The 22,088-nt window shown below is 34.6% G+C and overlaps 1 protein-coding gene across 22 annotated transcripts in view; it reads right to left on the bottom strand.

Annotated features, from left to right (window-relative positions):
- CADPS2 (calcium dependent secretion activator 2) overlaps positions 1 to 22,088 on the bottom strand; it is a 578,042-nt gene that overhangs the window by 206,085 nt on the left and 349,869 nt on the right. For all 22 annotated transcript variants that reach the window (XM_033192372.1, XM_033192385.1, XM_033192376.1 and 19 more), the window contains exon 9: positions 13,098 to 13,164. In XM_033192372.1, coding sequence (XP_033048263.1) covers positions 13,098 to 13,164 — 67 coding nt within the window. The remainder of the gene's footprint in view (positions 1 to 13,097; positions 13,165 to 22,088) is intronic.

Below are 22,088 nucleotides of genomic sequence, written 5' to 3'. Positions count from 1 at the left end.
ATTTCTACCTATTTCTCAATCTAATAAACCCCTACTCTTTTTTCCAAATTTTTTACAAATTTGTTCCCTTTACCATTCTAACCTTGTTTGTCATTTCTTTGTTTTTGACTCAGTTTCTTCATAATACGTATAAAATGGCTCCCACAGTGTGTGGCACAGAGTCCCTGCTTCTGTATTTTGGCATGAAATTTAATTTATTTCAATTCAGTAAATATTCTGCCATATTTGAAAATATACTATTTTTGAAAGTATAAACCACATATTTATCTTGTTAAAAAAAAAAAAAAAACACTAACAGTTTAACAGCTCACATAACTCAACTTGTACTCTTAAACGTATCCTCTTCCACTTACTATAACAAATGACATTTGATTTTTAAATGTCATACACTCCACTGAAAACACTCAAGAAGCAGTAAACATTCCCTCATGCAAGTAGGTCTTGAGCACCCTGTTATGTTATGGACACAGATGTCAGAGCCATGGAGAAACCAGGCTTGCCCTTTCAGGATACGTAGATAGCTATGATGTGACCATAGTTACAAGAAAGACATCAAAATACTAAGGAAATTTGGGGAAAAAAACAAAATTAACACAGAATCAAAAACAATAACTTAGGAAACAACTAATTAGGGAGTTATTATTCACATTACAAAGACATTCTTACCTTCACAAAAATATCTGGCTTATGTAAGTGGTGAGATATTTTTATATTTTATGTATTAGTACTTGAAGAAAAAGGTAAAGCAAAAATATTGAAAGGTATTGTGAACTGAAAACAAGTTAGGAAAAAGTGGTGTTTTTGGAATTGTAATAGAACATGATAAAATGTATAATTTAATTCTAAATCTAGGCCAGGCACAGTGGCTTGTACCTGGAATCCCAGCACTTTGGGAGGCCGAGGTGAGATGAACACTTGAGGCCAGGAATTCAAGACCAGCCTAGGCAACAAAACGAGACCCCCATCTCTAAAAAAAAAACTTTAAAAATCAGCTAGGCATGATGGCGTATGCCTGTAGTCCCAGCTACTTGGGAGGATAAGGTGGGAGGATCACTTAAGTCCAGGGATTCAAGGTGGCAGTGAGTCATGATGGCACCACTGAACTCCAGTCTGGGTGACAGAGTGAACTCTGTCTCAAAAACAAAAAATCATTATTACATGTGACAGAATTATAGATTTTGAGTATGTAGCAAGAATTTGAAGATACTACATTTGGAAATTTAAAACTATGATGTTTAGAGGATTCAAAACTCACTAAATCATAAGTAGTTAAAGAACCAAGCTTCATTGAAAAGAAAATGAAATATTATACTCCGAGTAATTCTCTCACACTAGCATTGAGACACAAGGTCTGGGCTCTTGAGATTGTGGTCTAAACTTCAGCTTTCATTGATGAGGGAAGTAACTTTCCAAGTTCACCCAGATAAAAAGGGTCACCTTGGCCGGGCGTGGTGATTCACACCTGTAATCCCAGTGCTTTGGGAGGCCGAGGCAGGCAGATCACAAGATCAGGAGATCGAGACCATCCTGGCTAACACCATAGAAAATGTATCATAGAAATGGCAGTGAAACCCCATCTCTACTAAAAATACAAAAAATTAGCTGGGCATGGTGGCACACACCTGTAGTCCCAGCTACTCGGGAGGCTAAGGCAGGAGAATTGCTTGAACCTGGTGGGTGGAGGTTGCAGTGAGCTGAGATCGCACCACCACCACACCCCAGCCTGGTTGACAGAGTAAGACTCCGCTTCAAAAAAAAAAAAAAAAAAAAGTCACCTTGAGTCTACAACACAACTCTCTGTAGTTCAATGGAGATTCTTTTCAATATAGCATATTATTTTATACATTCTCATTCTGAAACTTAAAAACAACCGTATTCCTGAATAGCAAGACAACTGCTTCTTAATTTCTGGCAAAGTTATTGTTTCAGATAGCACTGAATTTTGATCAAAAATCACTAAAGGTGTTGGAGAAAGAGAAAAGTGAACTGAATAGCAAATAATTCAAGGCATTACACCTTTATTATTTCTCTTTTCTCAGGTATGTGTTCAATAAATCACCATCATTTGTTTTATAGTAATTGTTAATATCCTTAACACAAAATTGTAATCTTTGGAGGTGTTTAATTTTTCTCTTAAATTTCATTCTGAAATTAATATTGTCATCCCTTTAGATTATTATTTCATTCTGAGAATCTGACTGTTAACAGGTCCATTTAACTTATTTATAATAAGAACTAACATATTTTGTCTTGCTTTTTTGTCCTCTTTATCTTCTATTATTTGGTAATTAAAGTTTTCTTAGCATTTAATTTTTATATTATAATAGTTTCTTTAAAAATTTTAAAGACATAACCCATATTTTCTCTATTTATTGAAAAAATAATTTTTTCAGTGGCTCTATATAACATGAGGAATAGAACCTGTTTTATTGTTCCATTCATTATTTTGACAAACTCTAGAGTTTAGGATTCACATTATGTAATAACTACTTAATTATATTTCTATAACTTATTTCAGGAATCATTTTTCATGTTTAATTGAGTTGCGAAAATATTTTACAAGAGTAAAATAAACTAGTATTTTTTTATTACTATTCTAATTCTAAATCTTAAGTTTCACATTTCTGAAGTCATACTCATTTATCTCTCAAATGTCAAGAATTCTCCTTTAAATATGTTCAGCAATGTGAATTGTATATTTTATCCTTTTTGGGGGCTTTTTGGTTATAGAAACTTTTTTTTAAAGTCCAATTTTATAGACTTTTTTAATTGTAGAGAAGCATGATAGAGTGATCAAGATTTTGAGCCATAACACTTATTTCATAAGAATAACATTCTGCTGGGAAAGCACAATAGAAATAAGACTTCGAGGAGAAAAAAACTAAATTTCTTTTTTTTTTTGAGACAGGGTCTCACTCTGTCGCCCAGGCTGGAGTGCAGTGGCATGATCTCGGCTCACTGCAACCTCCGCCTCTTGGGTTCAAGCAATTCTCCTGCCTCAGTCTCACGAGTAGCTGGGATTACAGGCACGTGCCACCATGCCTGGCTGGCTAATTTTTGTATTTTTGGTAGAGACGGGGTTTCACCAGGCTGGCCACCTGGTCTTGAACTCCTGACCTCGTGATCTGCCCACCTCGGCCTCCCCAAATGCTGGGATTATAGGCATGAGCCACTGTGCACGGCCAATAAAATTTTCAATGATTGCAAGTAGATATAAAATCACAAAAGTATTTAGATTCTATTGAACATGTTGCTGAATGATTTAGTGGTTCTATCTTAGAAACTGGTATCCACTGCAACTATTCAAACTCATGATGAAAGACTCAGGAGGATCTAGAGCTGTATAAAATTATTTTAAAGGACATATTGGCAAAACAGTTAAAGACTAATATGATTGCTCTTTCCTATGTTGTCTTTTACAGAGATATACTCCTTCCTTGATGTCTTTTGAGATCTGTGGATTAGTCATACTAAACAAAATAGAAAGTTAACTGAATTTAGTTTCTTGTGTATTTATAATTTCTGTATATCCCCTTGTGTTCTTATGGGCACTTTTTTCCTCCCTCTCATTCATTCACCCGTGCACTTATTCATCCGTGCACTTATTCATCCACCAAATATTTATCAGGCATCTACAGTGAATTCTTCCAGGCTTTGGGTAAACAACAGCGCCCCAGAATTGGGGGGAAAAGCCATCTCACACAGTGAGAATGGAGAAGATAAGTGAATTACAATTAAGGAGCTACTGAAAATAATTTTGGGTGGTGAATTGTTTTGCAGGAAAACAAAGCAGAGGAAAGAGACTTCTAAAGCATTCTATTTTTAATAGTGTGGTCAGAAAGGCCTCTCTGAAGACAATCATATTAAGGCATTTCAACTGGAAGTGAAGGGAAGATAAACCAGGTTTAACAGATGAATCTGCCATATCAAATGCAAATTCCACTTTCATTTTACCCCCTCAATTACTTACTTATCCTTATTCTTTCATACTTATTTTTGACAAGGCTTTAGAAAAATCATTTTAAGTTTTATATATCTCATTTTTCTGTAATATAAGAAAACAATAATAGACCTCACAGGGTTTTGAGAGAATTGGAGAGAACTGATGTGGGAGCGCCTAGCACAATGCATGCCTGTTACACAGTGGTCTCCCAGTGAATCTAATTTGGTTGTCAGGGAGCCACCGTCCTCCTCTCACTTTATTCTTTTTGACTCTTAGAAGAATTGTTTCATTTTGGGTACCTGATGCAGGTGTTACTATAACACAGTGAGCACCTGACTGACTTGGGATTGAACTCTCTTCAAACCACATGCTTCCACACTGAATGAGCTGAGGGCTGCTGACGCTCCATGTTTCTGACTTCTGTCTCCTGGCCTCACTTGGCTCTCCCCACCCTTACCTTTCTTCCCACTCTCAGGAGATGTTTCTTTTCTTTTTCTTTTTTAGAAACAGGACCTCACTCTGTCACCTAGGCTGGAGTGCAGTGGTGCGCTGATAGCTCACTGAAACCTCAAATTCCTGGTCTCAAGTGATCCTCCCACCTCAGCCTCCCAAGTAACTGGGACTACAGGTGCATGCCACCATGCCCAGTTAATTTTAAAAATATAGAGAGACAGTGTCTCACTACATTGTCCAGGCTGGTCTCAAACTCCTGGCCTCAAGCAATCTCAGTTTCTGGAGTAGCTGGGATTATAGGTGTCATCATCATGCCCAGTCTGTTTTCACATTTTTATCAGCAAACAAAGAACATAGTGGCTGTGTTGATAAAGATGCTTCATGGAAGAATATGTAAATTTATAAGAAACTGTGAAAGTGAGGAAAAGTGATAATATATCTAAATGTAGTTTTAGATGCTACATTTGTCTATTTCTAATGGACATTATCTTAAATATACATTATAATGTCTTTTAAAAATTATTGCTTTCTTAAAAACCAAATGTTGATTACTTTCAAAAGCTCTTTACATAATCAACATGTTCATATTGTCATGTGTTAAAGAGTACAGACTTGATGTGTGTAACCCACCAAAAACATTAAAAATTTACTTGCTATTTATGATCTAGCCTTATAAATTAGTTGTCAAAGAGCATGTGAGGTGAAATGCTCACATTAATGTGCATTTTTCTTCACATAACCTGAAGTACAACTTGAAGTTGCCGTTTTATGCTATAAGTATTGTATCTTTAGTTAGCTTTAAATGAGACAATTATTTTCTAACATGCTGAAGATATAAAGTTGTAAGTACCAATTTAACAAGTCTTTGAAGATACAACAACAAAAATCAACAAGTCAGAAACTTCAGGTTTAGAGTAATCACTCCATTTCTAGAGTCATGGTCACTTAAATGGCAAAGTATTGAAACATTTGCCTTTAGCTTTTAACTTCTTTAATATTTTGTTTAATATCTAAAACATCACCCAACAGACCTAGACTCTGTCACAGATAATTGGGCCTAGAGAGACAACAAAGAGTACAGATGGAAGAGTAATAAAATACCAACAACTAACAAAGCAGTCACTGACAATTAGGAAATGTGACCCATGAGACAACTGAAAAAGGTGCAATCTGGCTTTTCGAATACATCGACTCCAGAAGCTACAACCTATTAATGCAGTCTTTTGGGCTCGCTGATTCCTGGTTCTATTTCCATAAAATGTTGCCGTATTTCATCCTTCTTTTAGTTCCTTTAGTACCCCAAGAGATCTTACTTTTATCCATCCCCTTTGCAAGGTCATGATAAGTCACATTCCCAAGGCCAGAAGTAGAACAAACCCACAGGGTAAATTCAAGTGTTCCTGAATAGTATTAACACCTGTAGGTGCTGGTTTACTAGCCAGTTACCAGTTCACAGGTAATCTGGAGAAGTTGTACTCAGACCTGTATCAGTTTGTGCTAATAGTTAAAATATGCTGCTGAAAGACTAGCAGGGGTCACCCTGTTCCCTGTGCTCCCAGTTAGAGGCAGTCTTGCAGCCTCTACTCTGCCTCGTGACCACATGCCAGGGAATTAGATAGAAACAGGTGGTTTGACCTATTCTGATCTGGTATTTGTTTTCATTTACGAGCTTACTTGTGTATTTCCGAACAAAGCTTATATAATTTACTATGTTGAAATTGAAAATCCCTTCAGTGGAAGCACAGCAATGACAAACATTCAATATCTTTTACCCAATCCACTCTTAATAACTCTGTAAAGAATGGATTTGTTGAGAATTGGGAGATATGAACAGACTTTAATCTGGGGACAGCATGAAATCAGGTTTCAGCATTACTGCTTTTGATAGGACACCTAAGTTGCTGTAGTACCACAAGGTATCTGCATCTGGTATACGAAACCTCCCATTTTGTTCTCAATTGCCAACCTGTGCAACACCTCTCTGTGTCCACACATGTAAGTGCTAACTATGGGATTCTAGAGACCAAGCATTTAGGTTTGTATGTTGTATTCCTACTGCAGGGATCATGTTAACAGCTGGCAGCTTAGCAACTGCCACCATCTAATTTCAGTGAAGATTAAGACTTTAAAAATCCTTAGCTGGAAATGTTCTTGGCAGAGGCCAAAGGTGCTGCTGGAGTTATTTAAAAAAACAAACTAAACCAGAGCTGAATTTAATCATGAAAAATGAATAAATCTTCAAGATCCAGAGAGACTGGACAGGAATATTTATTGTTAACTGTCTTGTCCAAATGGTGTAAAGAGATTTAGCATTTGGTGTACAAATTAGAGAAAAGAAAGTCATTCTTTTCGGAACAATGTTGAGGAAGATTTGCATATATTTATTTACTTAACAAATACTTAGTTTTTACTCATGTACCAGGCAGTGTTTAACGTTCCACAGATAAAGTAGACTAAAAGAAAGATAAAGTCCTTCTTTTCATGGAACATACATTCTAGAAGGGGTAAAGAGATCATAACAAAAATAATGATAAACATATAAATGTAAAAAAAAATTAATTGGAGATAAATGCCCCTAACAATATCAAACAGAATAATGCGACAGGGAATGAGCTGAGGGGTACTTCAGGTTGCCTAGGTGGAAAAGGCACGTTTGAAAAGGCAACATTTGAACTGATATCTAAATGGACATGAAGGAATGAGCCAGACATGAGGAAAATAAAAGCTGTAGGATGTTCAGAATTTCTATAGAGGGGGTTAAGGGTGGCCTAACAATCTAGGTGGAAGAAAACTAAGGGACTTAATCCAAAGGTGTATTTACACAACAATGACACTTAAAAATAACCCCAGTTTATATATTTATTTGAGGTGCCTTTAGTGGGGCTATCTGGTGACTTGAAGGTGCTAAACTCCTACTCTTGGCACTGTAATTAATCTGAGGAAAGAGTTTTAGAAGTCAAGATGTAGCTCAGTGACACAAAATAACTATTCAAAGAGGAAGCTTGAGGCCAGAATATTTAGGATCTCCTCTAAGACATGGTTATGAGCTATTCTAAGTGCAAAGGGAGTTCCTGGAAGGATTTAAGCAGCAAATTGCCATAATGCGAGTTATGCTTCAAATAGATCATCTCACAATGTGAAGAACAGATTGTTAAGAAGGATGGAAGTGGAAGTAGAGAGAACAGCTAGGATGCCATTGTAGGAATCCATGTGAAGATGATGGTGGTTTCAACTACTATGATAGTGGAGAAGATGGAGATGACTGGATGTAAATGGAATGCTGTTTTTGCTATGGAATAGCAATCTTTTCTGCCATGAGGATAAGGAAAAAAGAGGGATCAAACATGACACCTAGGTTTTGATTTAAGTATGTTCAGATAGAAGTCAATTTCATATTCCTTACAGAGGTTTGGGAAGGAACCTAAATTAAAGGAGGAATATTCATTTATTTAACAAATATTTACAGATTCTCCACTATGCACAGATTCAGGCACACTACTTGTGTAGGAGATTTTATACACATACCTGTAGATATAAAGACATATATATGCATATGAATGCATACACAGAAATACACACATGTACACACTCAGAGCAATTTGAAATGGAATCTTGTAGAATAATTTTCAAAAAAATTAAGCTCACAAAATGTAAACTTTTGTGGATTTTTAGCCAGCAATTTATTTCATTTCTATAAGAATACTCCCACATATGTATGAAGATTAATATACAAGAATTATACATATATTGATGGTGGCATTACTTTTTTCTCCTCCACAACAAAAACAACATTCGAAGTGGCATTGTTTGATTTAAAAAACTTAAATGTTCAAACAAGGAGGACTGTTAAAAGTATGTAAATTTATAATATAGAATCCAGTTATTTATTTATTCACTTAAAAGGTTTTTTTTTTTTTTTTTTTGGACAGGGTTTTGCTCTGTTACCCAGGCTAGAGTGCAGCAGTGCAATCATAGCCTACTGCAGCCTTGAACTCCCGGCCTCAAGTGATTCTCCTGCTTCAGCCTCCTAACATGCTGGGATTCACGGCACCTGGCATTAAATAGATTCTTATATGTTGATATGGCAACTTCTCATGGATATATTTTTAAAGGGGAAACAAAGCAACTCATAGAATAAAAATACATGAAATGATTCCATTAGGAATGAGTGGATGTGTGTTTCACACAGTGATGAATTAAAGGTGCCTAACTCCTTCCAAACAAGTTTGGAAGGCCACACTATTAGCAATGGCTACTTGAATACTTTTGCAAAGGATAGTAGAATAAGGTGGTAGTGCCAGCAGGAGTGTCAAAGAGGCCTTTCATTTTCTACCATAAAAATTGCATGGTTTGATTTTTATCCTACACTGAGCATGTCCTGGGTTTGTAAATTTTAATCCAATTTAAAGCATAAAGCTAAAAAGTCATTATGCCATGATTTTCTTGATTTGGCAACAATGTGTCTGTTCATTTCACTTTATCTTACTGCCATAAGCAAACATCAGCTAGTGTCCCAGACTAAACCTGGAGCATATAACTGAATTTCACGTTCTTCAGGTGGTAGTTTCATTCTCAAGTGAGTGAGAGGAGTCAGCTGTAGTGGGTCCCCATGTGTGCTGAATATTTCAGAAATCAATAGGATGGGCAGCCACTTCTTTATGTTAAAAGCAGATCTTGATGACATCTCACTAACAGAGTGCCTCTCATACATCTGCAGCAGGTATGGATCACTCTGTGGCATGGCTGACTGTTTACATCCCATGCCAACTCAGCTGATATGTAATTAACATTATGTCTTGATAGCCTGCTGTTGTTTGCAGCAACTTCAAGTCACGATTCTGACACATCAACAACAAGCAGTGAACACTTTGATACAGGGCCAAAACAATACAGACGTCTACTCAGTTTCCAATGATGTCACACAGTCAGTGGCCTTCATGAGCACAGGCCTCATTATGTCATCAATCCCTGGCCATTTTTCTAATAGAGTAACACTGTTTTGTACTTCATGAAATGAATGATCCATAGTGATTTATCATGTATCTGTTTGTCTTCAGATCAACTGTAGTTATGAGCATCAATGTAATCATAGCAGTATGGTAGAGAAAATAGAAGTTTGACAGAACTGGATTTGCTTGACTCTACCACTTACTAAACTGCCCAATCCTGAGTAAGTTCCAAAACCCCTCTCTGTATTATTTTCTTATCTGTACAATGGGTATAATAATAATACCTACCCTCATAGGCTTATTCTGATAAGATAAAGTATTACAAATGTTTTACATAAATGCTTGCCACAAAGTAATTGCTTAATGAGTATTAGATTTAATATAGCAATAATTATGTTAATTGGGGAGTGCTTCAGAATTTTTTTTTAACTACAGAATATGGAACACCTGGGACATACATTTTTGAATAGGCATCAGAATATAAAATGAAGTAATAATTGATTTGCTCAAATCTCAAATACAGAGTGTTAAAGGTATCAGATTATTTTATTATAATGAACTACAATATATTAAAATATCTTAAGTACTTTACACCAATTATGTCATCCAAATCTAATACAAAAACACTGAACAAGCACAAGAAAAGTAAGTAACAAACATATACAAGTTTAATTCTGGTAGTATTTCAAGCATATTCTTCAAAATCACTGTTCTTTCAATTTGGCTTGAACTAAAATTTACCTTCATTAAAAAAAAGAAGCCTCTTAGAGAGCATTAAAATCTATTTATTACTATAACTATATTGGCATCAGAATATAAACAGATACCAAAATGATCTTACTTAGATGCCAAATAAACACTCAATACTAACAAATCATTTATTTTCCCACCTTTTGACTCCAATTTAAATGTTTACATGAGAGTCTTTGAAAAGTCTTTTCACCTCAGTGGCTCCTCGAGTGTTCACTTTGAACAATGACTTTGCAGCTGGCCAAACCTTACTCTCAATCAATTTTTATGAGTATAAATTCTTGAGCTGATGGTTGGATTTCCAGCGATATCACTCATAATACACACTCACAAGTGGTGATGAGATTCACATTATCAACAGAGCACCATTCTGCCGATGGCAGCGGCAGACACAGCAGGGGTATACTGTCCTCCCTATGAAAATGATTCCTTCACCTTTCAATAATGCAGCCTGCAGGTATAGACCTACAAACTATGTGTGGATAGAATCAGAATGGCCTTTAAAAATACTAATAAAAACTACCCAGTTCCTCCCAATGGGTCATTCTCATTGAATCTCCATACATACCCATCTTGATTTTGAAGTGTGTACCTTCAATTTGCCTTCCCATTACATTTGGAATTGAATGGAAGATTCACTTGTGTTTAAAACTTGTCAGAACACTGACATGGATTCTCAGTACATTTGGGCATGGAATTCTCTGCATGAATGCATGTGGATATATGCACATATATGTGTGGAAAGTAAATATATAATGCTTAAACATGACTTCAAATTTTAAGAAGAAACCTCAGGTAGAATAAATTCAAATTCATTATAATTTGGTGGTACTTTCTTAAATTTAAATTATGAAACATATGGGTTTGTCTACTTTGAATTAACTTAGATAACCCTTTTAAAATGTAAAGCATATTTTTGTTATTGAGAAAACACTTTTAGCTCCCCAAAGACATGGTTAATCTTCCCCCCAAAACACACCAATTAATAGTCTCAAAGTATTACAATTCCTTCCTTCATTTCTAAACTCTCTTATGAGTAATAATCAAAGTATACATATTTGCCTTATAACTTCTGAGTCTTATGATCATATGCTAGAAAATAAGATAAGGGGCAAAGGATTACTTGGAACCTTACCTGGCAAAAAGCATGAGGTGATAATTTGACCTCTTAAGACTGATCTGCAAAAGTCTAACTTTCATATTCAAAAAATCAGTTAAAACAATCAAATAAAAAATAAAAAAATAAAAAAAAACAGTGACTAATGCAAATAACATACTAAACATCTGTGGTTATTGGGTTACATTCCCATGTTCTTTCATACCTATTTCCACCAGTTAAGATCTATGCTTACTAAGTTAGCTGGGTTTGTTCCCAAACTAGTTTATGCTAAAAACATTAGATATTGAAATTATGTAGTTAAATGAGATTTTACATAAATGCATAAAATAACTGAAAAAGAAGCTGCTGTTTCCATGAAAAGTCAGCTGAATGCTTTAGAAAAACTTGATAAAGACAAGTCACTAACACAACCTTGTCGAATTAGATATGAGTGAAATATATCCATAAGATATAAATAAGTGTCCAGAAATATCTATTAAAATTGCTTAGGAAATGCATTTAAATTCATGCACCAATGTAAGAAACTAAATGTGGAAACTGTAGAAGATGCCTTAAGGTTTTTGAAAAATAGATCACTCACAACCCCAAACAGGTAACCTTTTTCAAAGCAAATGCTAGGGCTCTATATAAAAAAATTAAATCTGTGTGTGCATGTATCTTTTATTAAAGTTGACCGACTATTAGTTCTAATCACGTAAGAAGAGATTACCTTTTAGCTAGGAAAAAAAAAAAAAAATAGGCTGGCTGTTTGCCATGTAGATAAAACTACTTTTCACTGAGTTTTCACACTTTTCATGGAGTTACCAGGCTGTCGTGGGACATCAATAAAGTAATTTTATCCAGCAATTGATGGATGGCTGTACGTACTCGCTGGAAGACAGCAAATGATCATTTTCCTTCCTTGGCATTTTACCATGTCATTCTGATCTCGTCCAGTTAAGCTTGTTTAATGTGTGCCATTGGAATCAATGAGATTTTTACAGAATGTTTTGTGTTAAGAATTCTAAGAGTGATACTCTTGTCATATATTGGGAACAAAATAGCTTGGATTTATCATGGACTGGAGTGACTATTACTTAGAAGGGTATTCTTTAATATAAATTTAACTTAATTAGTATGTTCTATGAGCAAAGTTATTCATGATTACAAAGAAGAGTCAGCCAAATTGCACGTTCTGATAATATATGTTCAGAATCCAATCATAAACAAATATATACCAGGCAAGTTGACTTAAAAACATATTTATGTGAACAGGTGATTTTTTTGGCTTATTTGTACTAAATGTGGCATATTTGCATTAAATGGCAGCATATTTGCATTAAAATGCCAGTTAGTACAAATATAATATTTATATTAAAATGAGTGATTATATGTATTATGCTTTATATATAAAATATAGAATGATGCAGTGGTTCTCAAGGTATAGGCTTGGAATCCCAGAGATCTCCAAGATCTTTTCAGAGGGTCTACAAGGTCAAAACTGTCTTTATAAGAATATTCAGAAGTTATTTGCCTTTTTCACACTTTTTCTCCCATTAGTATAAAATTGAGTTTTCCAGAGGCTACATTTTATCTGATATTGCAAAAAACTGAATGCAGAAGCTGATGCAAGAATACAGTTACCTTCTATTAAGCCAGAGGGTAAAGAGTACAAAAGCATAAAACAATGCCACTTATTTCGCTAAATTGTTTGCCTTGGAAAACAGTTATTTTACATAAAAACTTTAGTGTTAGCATGTAATGAATGTACTGCTTTTATTTAAAGTGGCTTAAACATATTTTAATTTCTAAAACAGTAAATTTTGATAGATATAACCCACATAAACACATTTTGACAGCTGCTATCTTAAGAGTGATTATTTAACAGGAAAAAAGGACTAACCTGAACTAGAACAAAGTAACGTTTTTTCCATCTTTTCCAAACCTTCTGTCCAAGGGCATAGAGATACCTGGAAAGAAAAGCAAAAGCCAAAGAATACTGAAGATGAATAATGTTGTGCTTCCATGTAATCATATTTCTTCCATAGGTATTTATTTTTGAGACCAGCCTGCTAAAGGCAAAGTTTAGCTCATTAGGAAAGTGAGACAACATGCAGCTTCTGTGTTACAAAATGAGTTAGCTTATTCTCGGTTCTTAAAAGGGCATTGATTTATGTGACTTATCATTTGTCAGTCCTTACCACAAATTGAGCAAAGTAGGAGTTAGAAAGGATAATCAAAGAATCAGTAGGAATTTTATTCTTACATGCAATTCTTAGGAGAGACAAAGGCTATTAATTGAGGACATAGTTATCAATGCTTCAGTTCTCAGGTGACTGGAGCTGAGTAGTGCGGCCTGAGGAGCAGCCAGCTGCAGAGCCAAGAATCCAGGGTGAAGGGTCACTGTCCAGCTGGGTGACCCCAAAATGTGCCTGCACCAATCTCAGTCTCCATGTCTTCACCTATCAAATGGAAGGATGGATTTGCTGATTTCTAAGGTCTCTGCTAGCTCCATCCTTATGGGATTTACCTGACTTATGAAAGCATCTCACTACAAATTTTTTAATTACAAAATTCAGATAGTAATGAATATGCCATTGTGTAGTTTTACATAGTTGCAACCACGACTTTTCTTTAACTTTGCATTGACCTTAGTAAGCTGAATTGAAATGATTAGCCAATTATTTGAGAATATTATTCCTACTGAATATACAGGTGATATACTGAAATATCAGGGAGGAAAAAGAAGAAATTAAAAGTTAGTGTGACCCTGTTGTGGAGAGCTATTCCAAAATTATGCCACAAAATTATAAACACATTCCCTACAAAAGTGGAAAATATTGCTAGAAGTTTAAAATATGACAGGTAGAGGCCTAATTTTAAAATTAAAGAAAGATTTTTCAATATTTTATCATAATCCTTTATTCTGAAATGAAGGATTCACAGTGCAGAGGCTGTTCAAACTAAATTTATATATAATTCTGAGTGTTTTTTTTTTAAAGTATTATGATTAACTATTTATTTAGGGGCTTAAGATTTTTAGACTTCCACAACTTTTAAAGCTAAAATCTTAGGCTGAATCTTTAGTTTCTGTCTTATTAAAATAATCCTATTTTGCAAAACACAATAAACATACTGTTTTCCCCCCTCCCCTCTTTAGAAACAGTGACAAAGGAAGTTGGCTAAGGTGTGGGGAATGAATGCACACTCATTCACTACTAGTGGGAGTGTAACATCTTGGGAGATGATCTTTCTGTAGGATAACATGTCAATACATAGAAATAGTCATATTATTTCATTCCCGAATGTATTAAGGTAATAAAGAGGTGCATATAAAGGTGTATGCTGTAGGGATACATAGAACAGTGTTGTTTATATTATTGGAAACTGATAACAAATGTCCAGCAGCAGTAAAATTACTCAATACATGCTGGCATATCCACAGAGAAATACCATGTTGCCAATGAAATTATGTTTTTGATAAAATTAATAACATAGAAAGTATCACATTGTGTAATACCATATGAAAAGAGTAGGATTCAAAACCACACACATAGTTAATGATTTGGAACTTGTCAAAGAATATGTAAAAATAATTCAAAAATATTACTAATAGTATCTCTGAGTGGTAGAGTTATGGCAGATTTAAGTATTCTTCTTAGTTCCCTGAAAATTCCCAGAAATTTTCAGAATCCAGGTGGAAAAAAAACCATGGAGTCACTAAAAGTCAAAATAAAAACAAAGTTCTTGCACTGTAAAACATCACCCAAATGGTCCAAACCAATTATATATTTTCTTTCAGCACATCAGCTAACTGAAGTGTTTGGTGAACTTCTATTTAGCATTTATGATATGCCCTTAATTCATTCCATCATCTGTGCTTGTGGATGGAATGTGAATTCATTTCATGACTGGCTGAGACATTACTGCTCTTATTCTTACCTGTTCATTGTTTCTTCTCAAGGACCCCTTAAAACCCTTTGCTCCACCTTTGCTCTAGCTTCTAATTTCTTCTCTGTGGTTCTAGTGACAGGTATTTAGTTGCTCTCTTTCTGTCTTTCCTCTGCAGTTTCCTGTTTTGAAATGCACATACCCAAGCTCTTATTTCAGGGTTAACAGCAATGACCTCTGGAGCTAGATACTGTGGACATGACAGGTGCCCTCTATGAAAGTGAACTGGCAAGATATGCACCAAATAGCTGGCTCGGAGCCACAGAGAGCATCTGGAATGACCTTTGCCTGTAACCACAGCCTGCTTCTCAGCTCTTTCAAAGTGTTTCACTTTGCAGACTGCTGGGCAACTGGGTCATATACAAGTGAAAGTAAATAGTGACACACAAACCATCAACACCACAAGCTACTCAGTGTCAGTCTTGCTGACAGTGAAGGGCCTGCATGAAGAATAATAATCAGCTGCAACATCATCAAAATGATAGATTAACAAATTTGCTTAAAATGTTGGGTTACTTTGAAGACAGAAAGCAGGGGGACAGAGGGACTAATGATATGGGAAAACTCTTATAATGTTATGTTTTAAAAAGGTAGTCACACGAGTTCATATTATATGCATACAGAAATATCTAGAAAAATGCAACAAAATGTTAATCTTATAGTTAATATCTCATGAGTGAAATTAAAGATGAATTTCATACTATTCTTTATGCCTTTCTATATTTCCACTATGTCTACATTGGCCATGTCTTCCTTTCACTGTTTGAGTAAAGTTTATTGGTATAGTTTACATAAAGTAAAATTTACCTGTTTCAGGAATCTAATTTGGTAAGTGTTGACACAGTCATGTAACCACCACCACAATCAACTTATAGAACATTTCCACCTCCCCAAAAGTCTCCTTATGCCCTTTATGATCAATCACTTCCTTACATCCCTAGCTCTGGCAACCCCTCATTTGATTTCTGATCTTATCATTTTTCTTTTTCCAGAACATATAATTGGAATTATTCAATATGTAGCCTTTGTGTCTGACTTCTTTCATTGAGTAGAATGCTTTGGTGATTCATCCATGTTGTTGTACGTAGTTAATATCAGAAGCCCACTCCTTTCATTGCTAAGCAATATATTCCATTGTAGGGATTTGCAAGAATGTGTTTATTCACTAGTTGGTGGATATTTGTTTTCACTTCTTTGGATATCATAAATAAAGCTATTATAAACACTTGTGTACAAGTCTTTTTGTGTAAGCATGTCTTCATTTCTCCTGGGTAAATATCTAGGAGTGGGATTGTAGGGTCATATTGAAAGTACATGTTTAACTTTACAAGAAACTGCCAAATTGTTTTCCAAACTAGCTATACCATTTTGAGTTACCATCAGCAAATGTATAAAGGTACATCTTACTTTTGTAATCAGAAAAAGTTACCATTATTAAATATTTGGGGGATTGTGGTCATTATTACTATACATATGTATTTCTGGTATGGAGACCAAAGATAAAGTCCTTTATCTCATTATCTTGAGTACAGTGGAGACATCCTATAAGCTTTCATGCTTAAATGGGTTTTCTAGTTTCCAAGGTCATTCTCAAGTTTTGGAATTTAGAGTAGTCTAAATTCCTTGTAGATGGGTAATCCTTTTACCTCAGAAGGCCTGGAACGTGGAGGGAATGAGGAAAATGGAGCAAAAATCTTTTTACTATTTGGTAACTATCAGATAATCCATTTACTAGAAGACATCTACAAAATTAAAAAAGCATTTTCTCCTAACCCATCTTATGCCTGGCATTACTGTTGAATTACTATTCTTTGTTGTTGTTTCTTAATGTTCAGTGTTAGGTTATAATTTTTTTTTATGGTATCTAAGGCCAAAAAGAGTTCTATTTCAGAAAAATACATGAAAGTTACATTTAACCTGATACTATGCTCTACTTAGGCAATAGATTTTATTCATTACATTTACAGGCTCTAGTATCCTTAATTACAGAAAAATGAGTTACTCTATGTAGAAAGACTGTATATATATATCTATAGCCAATTTTTAAAGAATCTGCGTATAAAAATCAAGTTGACTTCAAACAGTTAGAAAATATAACTTGATCTTTAATGATTAGGAAGAATCCCATAGCATCTGAGAGTCACTGTTATAAAAATAAATTATAACTGCATAATGCTGTAAAAGGAAAATGAACAGCTGATAAAATTAAATATAACCATTTATTTGACATACAATGGAAATGGCATTAATTTAACAGATCTTTGATAGCTATTAACTTGTCTTAAAAAATCCGTTTTTAATGTTATTATCATTTGCATTCTGGACAATTGGCATTTTATTGCTTTATAAAGTATGAGTCTACCAAATAAACATATAGAAAAATATTACCTAAGAAATGTGTGTGTCAGGCTGAACAGAGAGTACCTCGGCTAGGTGTACTACAGATTTGCTAGTGGGTCTATGCTGCAGCTGTATTCTCCCTCAATATTTTGTAACCTGCTGAGTCATTACTAGCTTCCTCATGATTGTATGATTAACTCAAAGAAGTTTTTTTTTAAGGGTATGTAAATGAGACCTGTCAAATACCAGTCAAACTGGGAACACACATTTAACTGGGTTTTATGTGACAATTTACAATGTTATCCAATAAAATAAGTATCTATCACACAGCATGAGAGAAGCATTTTCTAACGAGTACTGTGAATTTTTTTCACCTGATCTTAAAGAGGAACGCAGATTCTGTGTGTGTGTGTGTCTGAGGGCTTTTTAACATTCATTTCCACCAACCTACAGAATTTGGTTTTAAATATTTTGTTGTCATCTTTGTCAAATTCTTTTAGTTAAATCAGAAATGAATGGAAAAACAAAAGAACACAAATATCATCAGTTTTCATGGCCATGCTACATTCTCCAGTACTCTATTGTGGCCCTGGGTTGGTGGTGGGGCTGGTGGGGAGGTGGAGGGAATCCCTAATCAAAGTTAAATTTGATCCAGTAATTATTTGAATGGGGTTAAAAGAGGTATTCCATTGTACATGACATTTTTACAAGCACATATTTCCAAAACTAATTTAACTATAACACTTTTTCTCTTGAGCTATTTCCAATGCATCACAATACTCATGTAACTAGAGTGTTTTGGATTATTTTAAAATAACCGCTCAGATACTATTTAAAGTATTTGTTTTCATGAACACATCCAACTTAAGCAAGGTATTAAGAAGTTGTTCCCTTTGAACAACAACAACAAAAAATTGCCTGCTTAACTTTAAAATCTTTTCTTCTTGCATGGGATTAGGTAACAAAGAAATTAGCAAGCACTGACACAAAGCTTGGATTTAACACACAAGAGTAAAGCCTGGAAGCATTTGGTTCTATCAGTCAGTATAAACATAGCAATAATCATAAAGTATTAATCCCTCTTCTGGGTTATTCCAAATGGAGAGCACTATTTGCTCCAAAGAAACACATATCTGATTGCTAGGAAACAAAGCACAAAGACAACTAAATATATACCAGTTTCTTTCCCCTATGACTTAAAAAAAAAAAAAAAAAATCCAGCTATTCTTAGGTCATATTGTATCATCAAATATCAGAGATATGAAGAAATGAAACTTTCAAATTTTTGATTATATATTTAATATATGATTTAGAAGTGTAGAATATATTTTATGCTGTTTGGAAAAAAAGTCAAGAGAAAACAGTTTTTTAAATGGTATTTGCCTAATTGATTCTTTTTTTAAAGGAAATGACCAGTCCTTAAGCCAAAATAACTACTACCAACAAGGCAAATAGTATATTTTAAAAATCTTCTATATCTATAGTTATATATAGTCAGTAGAGTATCTCAGTACCTACATTAAAAATTATACAACCTTTTTGGCGTCAACATGATTTTTAAAAGAGTCAACTATTAACAAGGTAGCTGGAAGACAACACCACAATTACTTCTAAAAGCTTTCATTTGTGAACAAAAATAGTCTTTATGAAATCCATCAGAATGTTCTGTGACAGTAGGAACAAAAACTTTTCTTTAGAAAGACTTCCTGATCATTAACATATGTATTTTAGTACCAATAAAATTGTTCTTGGCAATAGATTTGTTGAGTAAAATGAAGTTTAGTAAAAATAAATTTCAAGCATTAATGCTGCAATGTTGATACGACAAAACTATTTTAAATGCTTGTCTTTACATAGTACCCAGTTGAATGTGTGCATGTGTTTTTTTAAATGCATTCATATGTAATATTCTGATTTGTTTTCTTTTGAGCCAAAAACCTCAGAAGTAAGTTTAACTATTTAGCCATTTTCCTTTAAATACTATATATTCTTGGCTAACATTTATAATCACAAAAGTCAATGACATTTTAAGAACTCATTTTCTGATTAAAAACTTGAGATTTAACCCATCTTCATATCACAATATGTTTGAACTAGATCCCATATTATTCTAGTAATAGTAAAGACACAGCTAATATTCTCTACGCGAGATTTTAAATAGAAAATAGTAAAATGAAATAAAGAACTTGCTTATTCAAACACTTTAAAAACACTTTACAAAACCTTTCTAACTTGAAGATTGTTCAAGGAATACTTCAACACATAAAAATTCTCCACACATTACTAAATATTGTAGTTTAGTTTCAATTAGAGTGGTGGCACACAATTCTAATAGAAATGAGAATATGACAATTTATTTGCACTGAGTCCATGCTGTGAGAGTTCATGGTTTTACTTTATGATGAAAAATCATCACTAATGAATATTTGAAAAACATAATTGTATACAGAAGATGGGAATTATTTGGAGCCTGAAAAAAAGAACTATTAATTTTGGTGGATCACTTATGAGTCTAGCGCTTTATTCAAAGAAATGCAACAACCAATTTACATTTTGAATGATAAAGCCTTTTCTTCTACAAGCCTTCATTTTTCAAGGAAAAATACAGAAAGAAAAAAAAAATCAATATATAGAGTGGTTTAGTCCTGGAAAGGGCTTTCATAAGAGAAGCCTCAGTCAAGGTTGAAAGAGCAATTAATGCAGGCTCAAAAATCTGGGGCATTCGGATAGAGTTCGGTTAACATGTGGCAGAAGTAATCATCCACTTGTGAAAATGATTTTCGGTTCATTCTCAAACACCTTTCAGATACTCATGATCCCATTTAACTGACAACAATACAGGCTATCTGTAGGCACCGTTGCATTTGAAGTGAAAACCAATAGGGACCAAATGCCCTCAGGCACTTTCAGTCATCCCTACAAGTTCTCTGCTGCTTGCATAAAAGGAATCTTCCTTTCACTACATTCTTTCTTTTATTTAACCCCACAAGATTAAGACTTTTTTGGGCGGGGCGGGGAGGGGGTGGTTGTTTCAACTAAGGATGAAAAAAGAAACTGATTTGAGACAACATTGGGACCCAGGCATTAAGAAACTTAGAAGTAAATACTTTCTGGTTGGTTATTATAGGACTTGAATTATTATGAGAAAGAGTAAAAGAGAGGTGGGGATGCATGGAAAGGATCCTCATCAAACAAAATTACATAACATTTGGGGAGAAATTATGACTAAAGAAAAACCAGTAACTCCTATTGTTGAGCAAGAACTTAAAATGTATGTGCTATATAAACAGGAGATTCCTGAAAGCAACTGCATAAAACATAGAGTTCTTCACTTATATTAGGTATCACATGTTTTAGAATTGTCCCTCTTCCTTTTCCTGAGTTCTACCTTCTGTTAATTTCATCTCAGTTAAATCCAAGTTAAGCCTCAGTTCTTATCAGTACTATAACTGTTTAAAACAGTTACGGTTTAAGACAGTATAAAACTATACTAAAAACGTGCTTGCTATAGCAAAATCTAGAAAATGAATAAAGGCAAACTGCCCAGATAAGACCATAAAACCCCATTCCACCCTCGGATAAGACATCAAGAATTGCTGATGTAGTTCTAGCTGATCATTCTTTTTTCTCTCTCTCTCTTTTTGCAAACTAATTCATTTTACTTTATTTATTTTTGAGACAGAGTCTCACTCTGTTGTCCAGGCTGGAGTACAGTGGTGTGATCTTGGCTCACTGCAACTTCCACTTCCCAGATTCAAGAGATTCTCATGCTTCAGCCTCTTGAGTAGCTGGAACGACAGACGTATGTCACCATGCCCAGCTAATTTTCGTATTTTTGGTAGAGACGGGGTTTCACCATGTTGCTCAGGCTGGTCTAGAACTCCTGAGCTCAAGTGATCTGCCTGCCTCAGCCTCCCAAAGTACTAGGATTACAAGTGTGAGCCACCGCATCTGGCCCTTTTATTTAAAAAATATTTTACTGACATGTATTTGTACATGTTTATGGGATACATGTGATATTTTGATACATGCATAAAATGTGTAATGGTAAAATCAGGATATTTAGGATCTCCATTACCTCAAACATTTATTTCTTTGTAGTGGGAACATTTCAAATCTTCTCTTCTAGCTATTTAAAAACATGCAAAAAATTATTATTAACTATAGTCACCCTATTCTGCTATTAAACACTAGAACTTATTCCTTCTATGTGACACATTGAACACATTAACCAACCTCTCTCTTCAGCCTCATCCTCCCCGTCCCCCACCCCCAACACCCTTCCCAGCCTCTGGTAATTATCATTCTAACTTCTATCTCCATGGATCAACTTTTTTAGCTTTCACATGTGAGAACATGTGCCATCTGTCTTTTTAGGCCTGGCTTGTTTCACTTTATATAATGACCTCCAGTTCCTCCCATGTGGCTGCAAATGACAAGATTTCATTCTTTTTTATGGCTACATAGTATTCCATTGTGTACATGTTCTACATTTTCTTGATCCATTCATTTGTTGATGGATTTCATATGTTGGCTACTGAGGACAATGCTACGATAAACATGGAGAGGCAGGTATCCCTTTGATTCACTGATTTTTTTTTTT

This window comes from Trachypithecus francoisi, unplaced genomic scaffold (genome assembly GCF_009764315.1).
Source record: "Trachypithecus francoisi isolate TF-2019V2 unplaced genomic scaffold, Tfra_2.0 Lachesis_group4, whole genome shotgun sequence".
In the NCBI taxonomy this organism is placed as follows: Eukaryota; Metazoa; Chordata; class Mammalia; order Primates; family Cercopithecidae; genus Trachypithecus; species Trachypithecus francoisi.
This window is presented reverse-complemented; position numbering and strand designations above follow the sequence as displayed.